General features: G+C 44.5%; 1 protein-coding gene across 1 annotated transcript in view; it reads left to right on the forward strand.

Moving 5' to 3' along the window:
- The window catches only part of LOC111839800 (uncharacterized), a 108,765-nt gene that overhangs the window by 91,464 nt on the left and 1,821 nt on the right, over positions 1-15,480 (forward strand). The window contains exons 17-24 of the mRNA XM_072718638.1: positions 1,537-1,629; positions 1,803-1,898; positions 2,460-2,478; positions 4,868-4,922; positions 7,879-8,101; positions 9,635-9,735; positions 13,028-13,208; positions 13,341-13,461. Of these exons, the coding sequence (XP_072574739.1) occupies positions 1,537-1,629; positions 1,803-1,898; positions 2,460-2,478; positions 4,868-4,922; positions 7,879-8,101; positions 9,635-9,735; positions 13,028-13,208; positions 13,341-13,423 (851 nt within the window). The 3' untranslated portion in view covers positions 13,424-13,461. The remainder of the gene's footprint in view (positions 1-1,536; positions 1,630-1,802; positions 1,899-2,459; positions 2,479-4,867; positions 4,923-7,878; positions 8,102-9,634; positions 9,736-13,027; positions 13,209-13,340; positions 13,462-15,480) is intronic.

The raw sequence follows: 15,480 nt of genomic DNA on the forward strand, positions 1-15,480 counted from the left end.
GTTTTTATTAAAATTATTTTTAAACACTTATTGATAAGTTGTTTAAATATTTTGTTTGATGAATACTGTTTTATACTTTAAATAAAATATTATGATTTATTTTTTTATTTTGTAAACAGAGCATGACAAATGTTGAAAATACCCAATGGCTGTTTGACTGTACTGAATATATAGTGCTGTGACAAAGTAATTGGTCACTCAATCAACTAATAAACCAAATCTAAATGATAATGGGTTAAATTAAACTAGACACACCCAAGCTTGATTGCTGCCAGCCCTGATGAACCTACACATCACTTAAATAGAACCATTGCAGCAATGAGGAGCTGGATAAGGGTCTCAAGAAGCAGCAGACCATGCCTCAATCAGAAGAGCTTCCTGAAGACCTGAGAAAGAAAATCACTGAGATATATCAGTCAGAAAAGGGGTACAAAACACTCTCTAAAACCCTTGGAGTGCAATGAATCACCATGAGAGCCATCATCTCCAAATGGAGAAAACCATGGTAGATCTGCCCAGGACTGGCCAGCTTAGCAGAATTGCTCCAAGAACACCAAGAAACCTCATCAGGAAAGCTACAGCAGACCAGAGATGAAGATCTAAGGAACTGCAGGCCTCTCTCAGATCAGTTAATGTCTGATTCCATGATTAGAAAGACACTGGGCAATAATGGTGTCCATGGGAGAGATGCAAGGAGAAACCACAGCTAAATTACAGGAACATGGAGACTCATCTAAAATTCACCAAAAAGCACCTCGATTACCCCCAACACCTTTGGGAGGATGTTCTGTGGCCTGATGAGTCAGAAGTGGAGCTATTTGGAAGACATGGGTCCTGCTACATCTGGCGTAAAGCTAACAGCTTCCACACAAAGAACATCATGGCCACAGTCAGACATGGTGGAGGCAGAGTGATGCTGTGGGGATGCTTTGCTGCTGCCCGGCCTGGGCGACTTGCTGTAACAGAGGGAAGCATGAATTCAGCTGTTTGCCAGAAAGTACTGAAGGAGAATGTCCATCATCAGTCTGTGATCTGAAGCTCAACAGCAAGTCCACCTCTGAATGGCTGAAAAGAAAAAAACAAAATTAAGGTTTTGCAGAGGCCTAGTCACAGTACTGACTTGAACCTCATTGAGATATTGGGGCGGGACCTTAAATGGACAGTTTATATTTGAAAACCCCCCAATGTGGCTGAGTTGAAACAATCCCGTAGAGTAGAGTGGGTCAACATTTCTCCACAGCGATGCCAAAGGGGGGGAACTTACTTTGTCACACAGGTGCTATGGGTGTTGGGGAATATTTGTTTGTTTTTTTTATTTTATTTTTAGGTTTTTTTTCCTTCCTTCAGTAAATCAAAAGATCATTTAAAAACTGTGTTGTGAACTTACAGTAGAATGTTCTTTGTACTATACTACATTTGTTTTGTTATCAGACACATTGAAGTGTTATGGATGTTAAAAATAGAGGGAATCAGGGCAAATACTTCATCACAGTGCTGTATGTAGCTGTATGACTGATGCTTCTCTCTACCTTTCAGCCAAACCCCGTAAATATGTATATTTCTCAGGGGCTTTTGCTCTCCCTCTCCTGAATTCTGCTGCCCTGGCTGTAGCATTAAAACTCAAAGCAGGTAAATACACTATAAATTTGAGATGTTTTACTTTTACTATGTAAACTTAACCATACAGCTAAATTGTACAAACCCTTTAATAAATATATGGATTCCTGTGGTTTAATATCTGTCACTTATTGCTCATTTACTGACCTCAGCTCTCAGTGATTTTTATGATCATGTCATTTCAGACACAGGAAAACAGCCACTGGATCTACGGCTGATTGTCCTGATTTCTGGGTCTGTCTTCCTCTTTGGCTGGTTTGTTATAGAGGTGTCTGCATACTGTAAGTATAACAGAGATATGATGCATAATTTACCATAAAGGCTGAATATGTGTACTGGGACTTTTCCAGCATGTTTGTAGCTTTCCAGTCATTGTTTACATCTCCACATGCTCAGCACTTAACCTGGATGAATATTACATTTGTAACCACATCATTATGTATTCACTATATGGTTTGGCTCAAGATGTAACATTTCATATCACTGCTGCTTTAATTCTTTTCAACTTTATTGCTCTTCCATTATGATGCTGTTTCAGTGGTATAGGACTGTAATGGCCTCCTGGCCAGTAGGGGGCACTGAGGCTGTACTGGGGAGCCTGACTATTAATGGGGAGATGATATAAACATCCTCAGTGATACAGCACATGTGTCTATGTAATACAGAAAACGGTCACTCTCAGTAATTATTATTATAATAATTATAAATATACAAGTAATCATTAGTTCTCATTACACATCATCATTACTCATTACATGTAACCTGACAGCTACAATAAGCTCCTATTGGTGTTTTAGTATTTTGAGCTCCAACACTGTTAATTGAATCTTTTTTAATTATAGGGTTGGCCAAAAAAGAAAAGTAAGTAGACATTTTCTATGTAGTATATGTGCAAGTCATTTTTTCTTAAAAAAAAATTTAATTAATGTATAAAAAATCCATCCATCCATCGTGGTGAGCCTGGCACCTGTCACAGGGAGCACAGGGCACAAGACAGGGGACACCCTGGGCAGGATGCCAGTCCATCACAAAGCAAGCACACACATTCACATGCGAGGGGACATTCAGAGATGCTGGTTGGCCAAACCTCATGTTGTGGGACTGGGAGGAAACCGGAGTATCTGGGGAAACATGGGGAGAGAAAGTAAACTACACAGAGCCCAAGCCGGGGGTGTGAGGTGCCAGTGTTACCCAGTGAGTCACCACGTAAACTACACGGAGCCCAAGCCGGGAGGTGTGAGGTGCCAGTGTTACCCACTGAGTCACCACGTAAACTACACAGAGCCCAAGCCGGGGGGTGTGAGGTGCCGGTGTTACCCACTGAGTCACCACGTAAACTACACAGAGCCCAAGCCGGGAGGTGTGAGGTGCCGGTGTTACCCACTGAGTCACCACGTAAACTACACAGAGCCCAAGCCGGGAGGTGTGAGGTCTCAGTGTTACCCACTGAGTCACCACGTAAACTACACGGAGCCCAAGCCGGGAGGCGTGAGGTGCCAGTGTTACCCACTGAGTCACCACGTAAACTACACGGAGCCCAAGCCGGGGGCGTGAGGTGCCAGTGTCACCCACTGAGTCACCACGTAAACTACACAGAGCCCAAGCCGGGAGGTGTGAGGTCTCAGTGTTACCCACTGAGTCACCACGTAAACTACACGGAGCCCAAGCCGGGAGGCGTGAGGTGCCAGTGTTACCCACTGAGTCACCACGTAAACTACACGGAGCCCAAGCCGGGGGCGTGAGGTGCCAGTGTCACCCACTGAGTCACCACGTAAACTACACAGAGCCCAAGCCGGGAGGTGTGAGGTCTCAGTGTTACCCACTGAGTCACCACGTAAACTACACGGAGCCCAAGCCGGGAGGCGTGAGGTGCCAGTGTTACCCACTGAGTCACCACGTAAACTACACGGAGCCCAAGCCGGGAGGCGTGAGGTGCCAGTGTTACCCACTGAGTCACCACGTAAACTACACAGAGCCCAAGCCGGGGGTGTGAGGTGCCAGTGTTACCCACTGAGTCACCACGCAAACTACACAGAGCCCAAGCCGGGAGGTGTGAGGTGCCAGTGTTACCCAGTGAGTCACCACGTAAACTACACAGAGCCCAAGCCGGGGGGTGTGAGGTGCCAGTGTTACCCACTGAGTCACCACGTAAACTACACAGAGCCCAAGCCGGGAGGTGTGAGGTGCCAGTGTTACCCACTGAGTCACCACGCAAATATGTTACAAATGAGTGTCACCATGTGTTAAATATTCAACTGTATGGGAATGAGGGCTGTCACAATATTTTGACAATAACTGTGATATTTCAAAAATGAAATATCAATATGTTCACTCCAGTTGTCAATTCCCAGTTTTTGGATCAGCGCTGTTACCTAAATATCCAATTTGTTAAATATTACTTTATATTCTAAATGGCTGCAAGCTAGCAGTGGGATCAGGAAATAAAATTGGAAAAAAATACATTCCTCTATTTGTTTGTCCTGTTGGCATCAGACTTGCTGCAGGATAATAGTGGCAGTTTTCAGGGACACATGTGGTCACCCCACCGTGACTGGGGCACCTAATGAGACCCATAAACACACACTGAGGGAAAAGTGCAGGTACTATGCAGATCTTTTATTAAACAGACAGAGAACAGAAACAATCCAACATCAGAATATCTGGCTGAATATCTGGTGGAGATCAATTACACACAGTCTGTAAAATGAACCTGATGTCGTTAAAAGAAATATTAATGGAGTCATTACAGGATTTCATAAAAAAGATGGTATGTTAGACACCCCAGTCTGCAGGAAGTGCTGATCAGCAGGAAGCACAAAAGGGAGCTTTAGCCCTGATTGTCTTTTCACTATCTGTGTAGTATAATTGCTCTTTTCCTATGTTTTTATACAGTTATGGTTACAGACTCTCCGTCTCACTACACTCATATCTGGCCAAAAAAAGACAAAAGACAAAATAAAGAAATTTAATTTGACTGGTAGCATTATTATAATTATTTCATGAACATTTTCTATATATACCATAAATCATGAATTCTTTTGCCCACGATAATCGTGTAGTGAAAATCTGATATTGTGACAGCCCTATCATGTCCTTAGTTACTTCTGTTACTTCATGTAATTGCCGGAATTCCTAAATTTAAGGTGATACTGGGCATCAGTAAGAAGCACATAAAATAGGATAATTTTACTTAAAATGTGATACTCAGGCCTCTGAACTCTGTTATAATAACTGTATGTTTTCTTCTTAGGATAAAGAAACAGCTGGGCTTGGTTGAGAGACTCCAAGATACTGAGCTGGAACTGGTAGGTGCCTAAGATACATCTGCCCCTCTGGCTGCTGTCCTGGGACCTGTTTCTCTACATCAGTCTGACCATCTTCCCTCAGATTATTATACATAATTGTGTCTGTAGCAGATCTGTGGCCCTTGTGCTCTTCCTCTTTCCATTTAAGTGTGGAGGCTGTTGAGACAGCAGGATAGTGAGAAGCCTGACTGACTGGGAGAAGAAGCTGTTTCAGTGTCTAGCAGTGATGGATTGGATGCTCCAGAACCTTCTGCCAGGTGGCATTGGATGAACAGTCCATGGGATGGGTGGGAGGGGTCTGCCTCAGTGCTGTTTGCATGGCAGATGACATGTTTCCTGTACAGATGATGGGTGGGAGAGCAGAGTAAACAGCAGTGGGCTGAGCTCACAGCCCTGGGGGCTCCTGTGCTCAGTCGGAGGGCCCTGGAGGTGCTGTTTCCTATGGAGACACACTGAGGTCTGTCAGACAGGAAGTGCAGGATCCAATTAGAGGGGGGTGTTTATGCCCAGCAGGTTCAGCTTCCCTACCAGCCTCTGTGGGATGATTGTGTTAAATGCCGAACTGAAGCTAATGAACAGCATTCTGACATAGCTGTCCTTTCTGTCCAGGTGTGGGAGGGTGAGGGGGAGGGCAGTGGAAATGGCATCATATCTGGTCCAGTTTTGGCGATAAGTAGGGCGTCTAGTCAGTCTGGGAGTTCATGTCAGTCTGCCTTCATGTGCCTCAATACCAGCCTCTCGAAGCTCTTCATGATGATGGCTATGAGTGGTACAGGCCAGTAAACATTGAGACAAAACATGGTCGACTTCTTGGGCACTGGGATGATCCTGGTTGTTTTGAGGGATGCAGGTACCACTCCTGTGCTCAGGGATACATTGAAGATGTCTGTTGGGACATCTGCCAATCGGTCAGCACAGTCTCTGAGCACCCAGACAGGGAAGTTATCAGGTCCCACTGCCTTCCACGGGTTGACTCTGCATAGAGTCTAACTGACATCAGCAATGAATAGGCAAAGTACCTGGATGTTCGGGGGGGGGGCGGGGGGTGTCTTCCTCATGGGTTCCCTGTTTTTTGCCTCATAACATGCATAGAAGTCATTCAGCACATCTGGCAGAGAGGCCTCACTGCTGTGGGCCTGAGGTGTTGCTTGTAGTCAGTGATGGATTGGATTCCCTGCCACGTCTTTGATTTTATCCAGGGTGTGCAGTTGTGCAGATAACCAGGGTTAGAGGTTTGCACATGTGATGACAATTTTGGACATGGTAATATCCTCAGTTCATTTGCTGATGTGGCCAGTCACTGAGGCTCTGTACTCCTATAAGTCTACTGAGCTGCCTTAGATGCCAGCTACCCTGATGTGCCAGTCTGTGTGGTCGAGGCAGTAATGTAGTGCAGTTACAGCACCCTGAGGCAAGGCTCTCCCCTTCCGCAAGGCTGGTCAGATGAGGCTCTGCATGGGTCTGTAGACTGGAGTCAGGAGGATAGAGATGTGGTCTGAGTGTCTGAGCTGGGGAGGGGGGTGGCCTTGAATGCACGGTGTATGTTTATATATATACTGTCTAACATGATTTCCTTCATGTGGAAAATCAGAATAAAACTGACTTTAATGATGCATTACTGAAGGCTCCAGCGACAATGAAGAATCCGTTGGAGAAAGTCTGAAGCTCGCTGATAATCCAATGAAGTTCACACAGGGCGCTACCAACATCACCATTAGCATAGCTCTGGGGGGAAGTAAACAGCAATGCGGACTGTTGTGAACTCTGTGGGGATGTAGAAAGGAAGTTCAGAAGGTGTTTCTAATAATTGGCAGCACTGGCTTTCCCAGAGCAGAGGTCAACCAAGAAGGAGTACAGGAAGAGTAGTTGTTGTTGTGGTCGTTACAATGAGCTGTATGAGGAGGTGCGGAGGTGATTGACAGGGAGCAGGGTGGCAACTACATTCTGTGGACTTCTGTGGATAACTCTTGACTCTATCATATAAAAGATACCAATTCCTTCTTCATAAACTAATTAGGAACATTGGTGAACAAGTGAATTTCTCTTGCCTGATAATTTTTTTTTTTGAGAAAAAAAGACTTAACTCTTGCAGAAATTCAGCTCCTAATTAAATTTTGTAAGATTCTTAATGCTCATGAGTCTCTATCCAAGAGGTTGAGTCAAGTCTGAAGTCAGTTAGGAACAATTTGCGAGTCAAACTGTGTCTGTTTATGTGCGACTTGAGTGCAGCTTTAGGAGTTGCCAGCTGGAGTGTCCATCTCCGCCTGACGGCTGAATTCATGCTCTGAATGGTGAAGCGTGTGTCACTCATCTTTGTGTAGAGAGTGTGCAAGAGCCTGTATAATTGGAAGGACTGGAGGGGGGGGAGGGGGGGTTAAAACACGTTATTCCATAACTATCCAATCAATAGAAGGTGATGAGACACTGACGTCCATGAGCTTAGTGAGGCAGAAACTGTTTTGCTTCACTGAAGCTCCTTTTCTCAGCTTAAGGCTGTTTTGCACAGTCAGACAGCTTTTTTGAACAGCTACGCTTTTTTGGCGTCTTGGTCTTTATGGCGATACACTGGCATTAATTTGATATTTAATATGATATGATATGAATGTTACTTTTTTCTTTTCTTTTCTTATTGCATAAAAGAACCCTGCACTGTCTGTCAGGGGCGTTGGACGGACATGGATACCCGGGCAGATTCAGGGGGCACAGCACTTTATAGGGCCCCTGAAATAAAAAAAAAAAAAGATTATTTGTTCAGTAAACACCTGCATATGTGTCTGAGTCTCATGGAGAGCAGGATGGGGTATCAAAGAGAAGCATTCCAATGTACCTGTACTGTTACCTCTGCAAATGGTAGATAAAGTATCATTTAATTTCACACAGAGGTTTGCTGACCAGATCGTTATTCCCCCCCCCCCCCCCCCCCCCCCCCCCCCCCCCCATTTTGCCGTGGCTCCAGCTCCAGCAGCAGGTTCCCCCAGCCACCATTCCAGGCCCCCTGGCCGACCCGGGGAAACGCAAGCTGATCCGGGAGCAGCTGTTGCTCCTACTGCATGCCCGCATGTGCCAGCGACGCAAGCAGACCAACAGGGAGGAGTGGTCATGCTCCAGGCCCCAGTGCCGCACCATGAGGAAGGTCCTGAAGCACATGGATAACTGCCAGGCTGGCATGACGTGCCAGGGTGAGTACAGGACCGCACTTCCATTTCCACTCTGCTGGGAGGAGGATTAATTTGCCTTTGGTCCTGCGTTCACCTTCACTTCACTGCTAATATAACTCCCATATTCAAAAAAGGGGATAGAAGTAATCCGGCAAACTATAGGCTAATTGGTTTAACTTGCATAACTGGAAAAGTAATGGAAGCTATAAATCAAGGGAAAATGGTAGATTACCTGGGTTCAAATAAAATTCTGAGGGATAGCCAACATGGATTTAGGAGAGGTAGATCTTGTTTAACTAATCTACTTGAGTTCTTTGAGGAAGCTACAAGAGAAATTGATCACAAAAAGGCCTACGATGTGATCTACTTAGATTTCCAGAAGGTTTTTGATGTTGTCCTCCACAAACAGCTCTTGCTTAAGCTCAAAGCTGCTGCAGGGTTTTAGGAACTGTAGCAGCTTGGATCAAAATCTGGTTAACAGACAGGAAGCAGCGGGTAGTTATTAGAGGCACAATGTCACAGTGGGCCTGCAGTCATAGTGGGGTACCACAGGGTTCAATTTTAGGGCCACTACTGTTCCTAATTTGCATTAATGATATTGACACCAATTCATACAGTAAACTGGTTAAATTTGCAGATGACACCAAGGTGGGTGGTGTAGCAGATACTAAACTAGCAGCACAGAGGCTACAACGGGATCTTGATTTAATTAGCGACTGGGCTGATACTTGGCAGATGAAATTTAACACAGATAAATGTAAGGTAATCCATGCAGGGAGCAGAAATATAAAGTACAGATATTTTATGGGTTTCACTGAAATAAAGGTAGCTGAATACGAGAAAGATCTCGGTGTGTATGTTGATGCTTCCATGTCCCACTCTCGCCAGTGTGGGGAAGCAATAAAAAAGGCCAACAGAATGTTGGGTTATATCTCTAGGTGTGTGGAGTTTAAGTCAAGGGAGGTAATGCTAAGATTATACAATTCCTTGGTAAGACCCCACCTAGAATATTGTTTGCAGGTTTGGTCACCATACCTTAAGAAGGACATTGCTGCCTTAGAAAAGGTGAAACGGAGGGCTGCGAGAATGATTCCTGGTCTTAGAGGAGTGTCTTTTGAGTAGAGGTTAGCTGAGCTGAATCTGTTTAGCCTCGCGCAAAGGAGATTAAGGGTGGACATGATCCAGGTATATAAGATTCTAACAGGTCTGGATGAAGTTCAGCCAAATGGCTACTTCAATATTAGTTTAAATACTAGAACTCATGGCCATAAGATGAAATTAGCGGGAGAACAAAACTGAATTTGAGAAAATACTTCTTTACACAGTGTGTAGTTAGAGTATGGAATAGTCTTCCTGTTCAAGTAATGTAGGCTAAAACCCTGGGTTCCTTTAAATCAGAGCTAGTTAAGATTTTAACAACTCTGAGCTATTAGTTAAGTTCTCCCCAAACGAGCTTGATGGGCCGAATGGCCTCCTCTCATTTGTAAATTTCTTATGTTCTTAGGTCTGTTTCTGTCACTAACAGCTTGAACCCCTCTATATGTTCCCCTGCAGTGAAGCACTGCACTTCCTCCTGCCAGATCATCTCACACTGGGAGAAATGCATGCAGGGTGACTGTCCCGTCTGCATGCCATCTAAGAACATGAGCAACAATGTAAGTCCCCGTCCCCCCCCGCCCCCGTCACTCACCCCTGTGGTCAGCTGGAGCCCAGGCTGACCTTCTATCAGTGATAATTTGACACTTGTATCATAGGTTTGCTGACCTAAATCTAAGGTTTGTATTTATCATCATTTACCAATGGACAGAACATACCAAATGTTTCTTAATGCAGCAGTATGGTTATTGTAGTGTGAGATCGCATAGGACAGCGCCCTCTGTTATAGGTGTGCCCCACATGGATAGAACCTATATGAGGATATATGCGCATATATGAAACCTATATGTAGTATATATGCATATATATGCTGCATATATGCGTATATATGCCACATATAGGCAAAATTGAGGTGCATATATGTGCATATACAGGCCATATAGGTCTCCTGTATTGCTTCTTTATATCCACATATAAGCCCTATATGTACATACAAGATATGTCTCCTATATACTGTAGCTCATGGCAGGATCTGGTCATTTTAGCTCATATCTCACTTTGGCAACTGTCATACATGATGCCTAGCTCATATTTTCTATTATCAAGGCAATAACTAAGAACTAACTAAAAAAAAAAAAAATGCAAAAAACTTATGTGCGAACACGTGAAATTGGTATCACATGTAATTGGCATGTTATGGAATTTAACTATGGCAAATAAGTGAGAGGAGATGGAAAGCTATGATGTCTACACGTTTTCCTGAAACATTTACTATGCAGTCCCATGAAACATTTACTAGAGGCAGTTACAGTTGTATTTAGAAGAACATTTCTTTTTCACGCCAACCTTTGGAGGGAGAGGGAGAAATAGAGGAAAAAGAAAAAGCAATTTAACGGTGACAGTGGTGCAGTTGGGAGAGCGGGTCATCCCATAATCGGAAGGTCAGGGGTTTGAATCCCGGCTCCTGCAGGTGCAGACTGTCGTTCTGTGACAAGACACTTGCTAAATGTAAATAAGAAATTTAAATTTCTACATTTTGGGCTTTTATTTATGTTGTCTAGCAGCTATGGATTTTAATAATTTTAGTAATATATAGATGAACATATAGGTGAACATATAGGTGCATATATGCACACATATATATATGCAAATATGTACCTATATAGGTACATATATGTACGCATATATGTGCATATATGTACATATAATATAGGAAAACGGCCAATTTTATATATGTCATATATATTAAAAACCTATATCAAAACCTATATTAAAACATATATGTTTATATAGGTTATTTCAGTGTGGGGCTATTTGATAGATTCCCCAGCTCCCCCTACTGTAGGATTCTAGTGGAACGACCTGAGGTCAGTCCCCCCCCCACCTCCCCATTTCGTGGTAGCCTGTCTGGCTCAGGAACTAGAATCAGGGTGCTCACTCCCACAAGGATATTTGACCCACACAGAGACATTATATCATTGATGTGCCGTGCAAATGAGTGATGGAAGACTGCTCATGCAAATGTCACCATTCCAATATATTTAGGTTTTTTTTTTCTGTGGCCATGGCAACGTTGCCCATACCTAAATCCACCAATGGAATGGAAGCATCAGCTGAGTTAGGATTAAACTAATATTTTCTGTGATATGATATATTTTCTGTATTTTTTTTCTTTTCTTTATTGTCCTCCCACTGTCTGTCAGGGGTGTCAGATGGGCATGGATACCCTGGCAGATTCAGTGGGGCCCAGCACTTTATAGGGGACCCAGAATCTGAAAAATAGTAATGTATGTGCTCAGGAAAAATTATAGATCCACTCTGTAAATTTTACTGCGGGAAACCCCCCCCCCCCCCCACACACACACATTTGGCAGTTTCTAAGGTGGGGGAACCATAGGGGCCCCGAATTTTGTACAACCCCCCTGTGTTATTGTCAGGTTTTTCATTTGACTATTTTTATTACACTGGAAAGTGTTTTGGTGTCACCCTAAAGCAGTGGTTCTCTTGCAGTGGTTCTCAAACTTTTTCTATCATTCCCCACTTGGCTGGAAGAAATATTTTCACGCCCCACCGCAACAAAACAATGACAGAAAAGTCTAGGTGTAACTTTATTTAGATAACATCAAACTCATTAACATTAATTTATTCAGTAACATTTGTTAAGCAAAAAACAGCTTTCACTTCAAACAACTTTCTGTGACATTTGTCACCACACTGCTTTTTTTTTTTTTAAGAGGCAGAATTTGCAGTTTTCCAGAAGAAATTCAATCTGTATAAACAAGAACAAATGCAGAAACTTGTGAAGAGATACTGTCAGCTGCCAAAGTTTTCAAACATAAAACACAGACCAGTCTCTCCTCATCTCCTATCACATTAACAGTGAAACCCAGAGCAAGATATGCTTCATCATACCTGTTAAATATCTGTCAACTTTGACCCTTTAAGGCTCTGATAGCAGTGAATGAGCAGGTTACTAACGGTACCAATGTAAATTCTTTGTTCCGCTGTGAAAATGACTCTGATGTTAAACATCAATTCTGTACAACTTTTCAGGTTTCTTGTGCCCCACCTATCATGACTCCATGCCCCACACTTTGAGAATCACTGCCCTAAAGGAAGGCATTGCCATCCCATGGGCCTTGCAGAGAACAGTGCCCCCTTCTGGCAGCCCTATGAACAGGGCAAAGGACAGCAGCTTGGGGGTACAGGGGTCACTGGTGTGGGAGGGGTTGGCATCCAGCTCCAGTCCAAGTCCCCCCTCCCTAACAGCCTGTCCCCCCTCCCAGCTGACCTCCTGGGTGCCACCAAGGTGGCAAACCTGGTGAGAGCTGCCCCCCAAACCAGCAGGGGCCCCAGACCGCGTTCAGATGGGGACTCGAGGGAAAGGGCTTTGAGTGGCGCTTCAGATGTCAAGCTTTTCCAGCCGCACAGAAACCAGTGTGATTATGATGAATGAACACAGGGGGTGGCGAGTGGCTCAGTGGGCTGAGCCTCTGGGTCTGTGATTGGACTATCCTCAGCAGGATAGTCACATGTCTGTGGGCCCCTGAGCGAGGCCCTTAACCCCCAGCTCCTGGGGTGCTGCATGCTGGCCGACCCCCAAGCTTGCTCTCACATATATATATATATATATGTCTGTGTGTTTCATGGAGAGCAGGATGGGGTAGCGAAGAGAGGCATCAATGTACTTTTACTCTTACTTGCAAATGCCAAATAAAGGATCATTTCATTTCACACAGAGGTTTGTAAGCCCAGAACCAAAATGCATGACATTGACGGCATGAATGTTGTTTAGGTCACTGAAAAGGACACAGTGACCCCCACTGATGAGATTGTTCTTCTGTCCCCTAGACTGACTCGGGAAAACTCGAGCAGACCCAGGGACGGCTGTTGCTCCTGCTGCATGCCCAGGAGTGCCAGCAGCGTGAACAGGCCAACAGGGAGGAGTGGTCATGCTCCAAGCCCCGCTGCCGCACCAGGAGGAAGGTCCTGAAGCACATGACCCAGTGCCAGGCCGGAAAGTCCTGCCAGGGTGAGTACAGGACCGCACTTCTGTTTCCACTCTTCTGGATGGATTCAGGTTGGGGGAGGATTCATTTACCTCTGGCCCACAGGTTTGCCTGTGCTACAATATTTTATCTAACCACTCTTTGTACCCCTGCAGTGAAGTACTGCAAATCCTCCAGTAAGCTCATCTCTCACTGGGAGACCTGCACACAGGATGACTGTCTGACTGTCCACTTTTAATCATGATGAATAACATGAATGACAAAAGGAGCAACAACGTAAGTCCCCAACCAAGTATTTTATACTGCAGCAGTATGGTTATTGTGATATGAGAGTGCAGGGAACAGCGCCCTCTGCAGGGTAAAAGCACCCTGGCGCTGCTCTAAAGTAGATGCATCAAGTCAAGGGGCATCTGGGGAGAACATACAGTACTGCGATGGTGCGTACTGGGGGGAACTGGGGAGGGGGGGGGTGCATGTGGTGAAGCTTGCTGGGGCAACTTCTGGAGATATTCTTTCTTTGTCTGTCTGTCTGTCTTGATCTAAAATGTCATTTAACTTTATAAGAAATTCCGCTCGGAGCTCCCTGCACTTTTTATTTTAAGATAATGTTGAAAAGTTGTCTTTGAATTAAACATGAAGTACCAGTCAAAACATTTACCCATACAAAGCTTTATTTGTCCTAATATTCATAATAAAGACATCAAGACAATAAAATAACATATACGGAATTATGCACTGAAGTAAAAATAAATAAATAAAATAAATAAATAAATAATATATATTTTTAAAAATTCTGGGAGGGTGGGCTGGGGCTTTACCCCAATTGCTCCAGCCATTGGCTGACTGCTCTCTGCTCTACACCACTTTCATGAGGTGGCCTCCTGGGATATTGATCCAGCTGCCCTGAAGGGGGTCCCACATGTGCTGAGCATTTGATAGTATGTCTGACATATTTTATTAGATTGTTAATCTATATTCAGCTCCACATTGGCAGCAAGCATTTACATTGAGAAGGTATATTACACATTTTTTAACAAATATTTGTTTAATAGGGGTGGCATGGTGGTGTGGTGGTTAGCACTGTTGCGTCACACCTCTGGGACCTGGGTTTGAGTCTCCGCCTGGGTCACATGTGTGTGGAGTTTGCATGTTCTCCCCGTGTCGTCGTGGGGTTTTCTCCGGGTGCTCTGGTTTCCCCCCACAGTCCAAAGACATGCTGAGGCTAACTGGAGTTACTAAATTGCCCTTAGGTGTGCATGTGTGAGTGAATGGTGTGTGGTTGAGCAATAGGCTGGCCCCCCATCCAGGGTTGTTCACTGCCTCATGCCCATTGCTTCTGGGATAGGCTCTGGACCCCCCGCAACCCAGTAGGATAAGCAGGTTGGAAAATGGATGGATGGATATTTGTCTAATAATAATGATGTCAATGGTGATAATAATACCTTTCTGATATCCACAGTCACTTCACATACAAGCACAAAAATAAAAAAAAATGAATAAAGGAAACATAACTCTGGTCATACATCCATTATATATACCGCTTTATCCATCAAAGTCATGGGGAAGCTGGAACCAATCCCAGCATCTTCAGGCGAGAGGCAGGGTACACCCTGGGCAGGTCACCAGTCCACCACAGGGCCAACACAGACAAACAGCCACACACACGGGCAATTTAGAGTAGCCAGTTGACCTAATCTGCATGTCTTTGGACTGTAGGAGGAAACCCACACATGCATGGGGAGAACATCCAAACTCCACACAGAATGGTACCCTGGGTAACCCGGGGACCAAACCCAGGACCTTCTTGCGGTGAGGCAACAGTGCTAACCACTGCACCACTTTGGTGCGGACTGCTTTAATTCATAAATAAATTTTCAAAGTACTCAAGCACAGCTACAACAGAGACTCTCGGGTACTTCTGCAGTCAGAAGATACCCGACTCTTATTTTGTAGGGATCAGGAGGGAGGCGTGGTCTTTGTGATGTACCTGGCCAATAACAGATGGCACACCTATAACCCAACCCACCTCCGGTCAAATGGAATACAAGATGTTTTCTGATATTGGGTGCGTTCGACTTGGGCTTAGGTCTGTCTGCAGCTGACGTGACGTGGAGCGAGATCTGCCGGCGGCTGCAGGGGTGGAGTATAAAGTGACTGCAGCCAAGTCGGACAACTTCTACTCCTCGTTGTGTGCGAGACCTGACTGCAATGGCCGCACTGCCAGAAGGATAACGATTAAACAAATAAAGCAGTAACAGTTATTACAGTAACTAACAATAAATAAACCACTAACGT

The sequence above is a fragment of the Paramormyrops kingsleyae genome, chromosome 12 (genome assembly GCF_048594095.1).
Source record: "Paramormyrops kingsleyae isolate MSU_618 chromosome 12, PKINGS_0.4, whole genome shotgun sequence".
In the NCBI taxonomy this organism is placed as follows: Eukaryota; Metazoa; Chordata; class Actinopteri; order Osteoglossiformes; family Mormyridae; genus Paramormyrops; species Paramormyrops kingsleyae.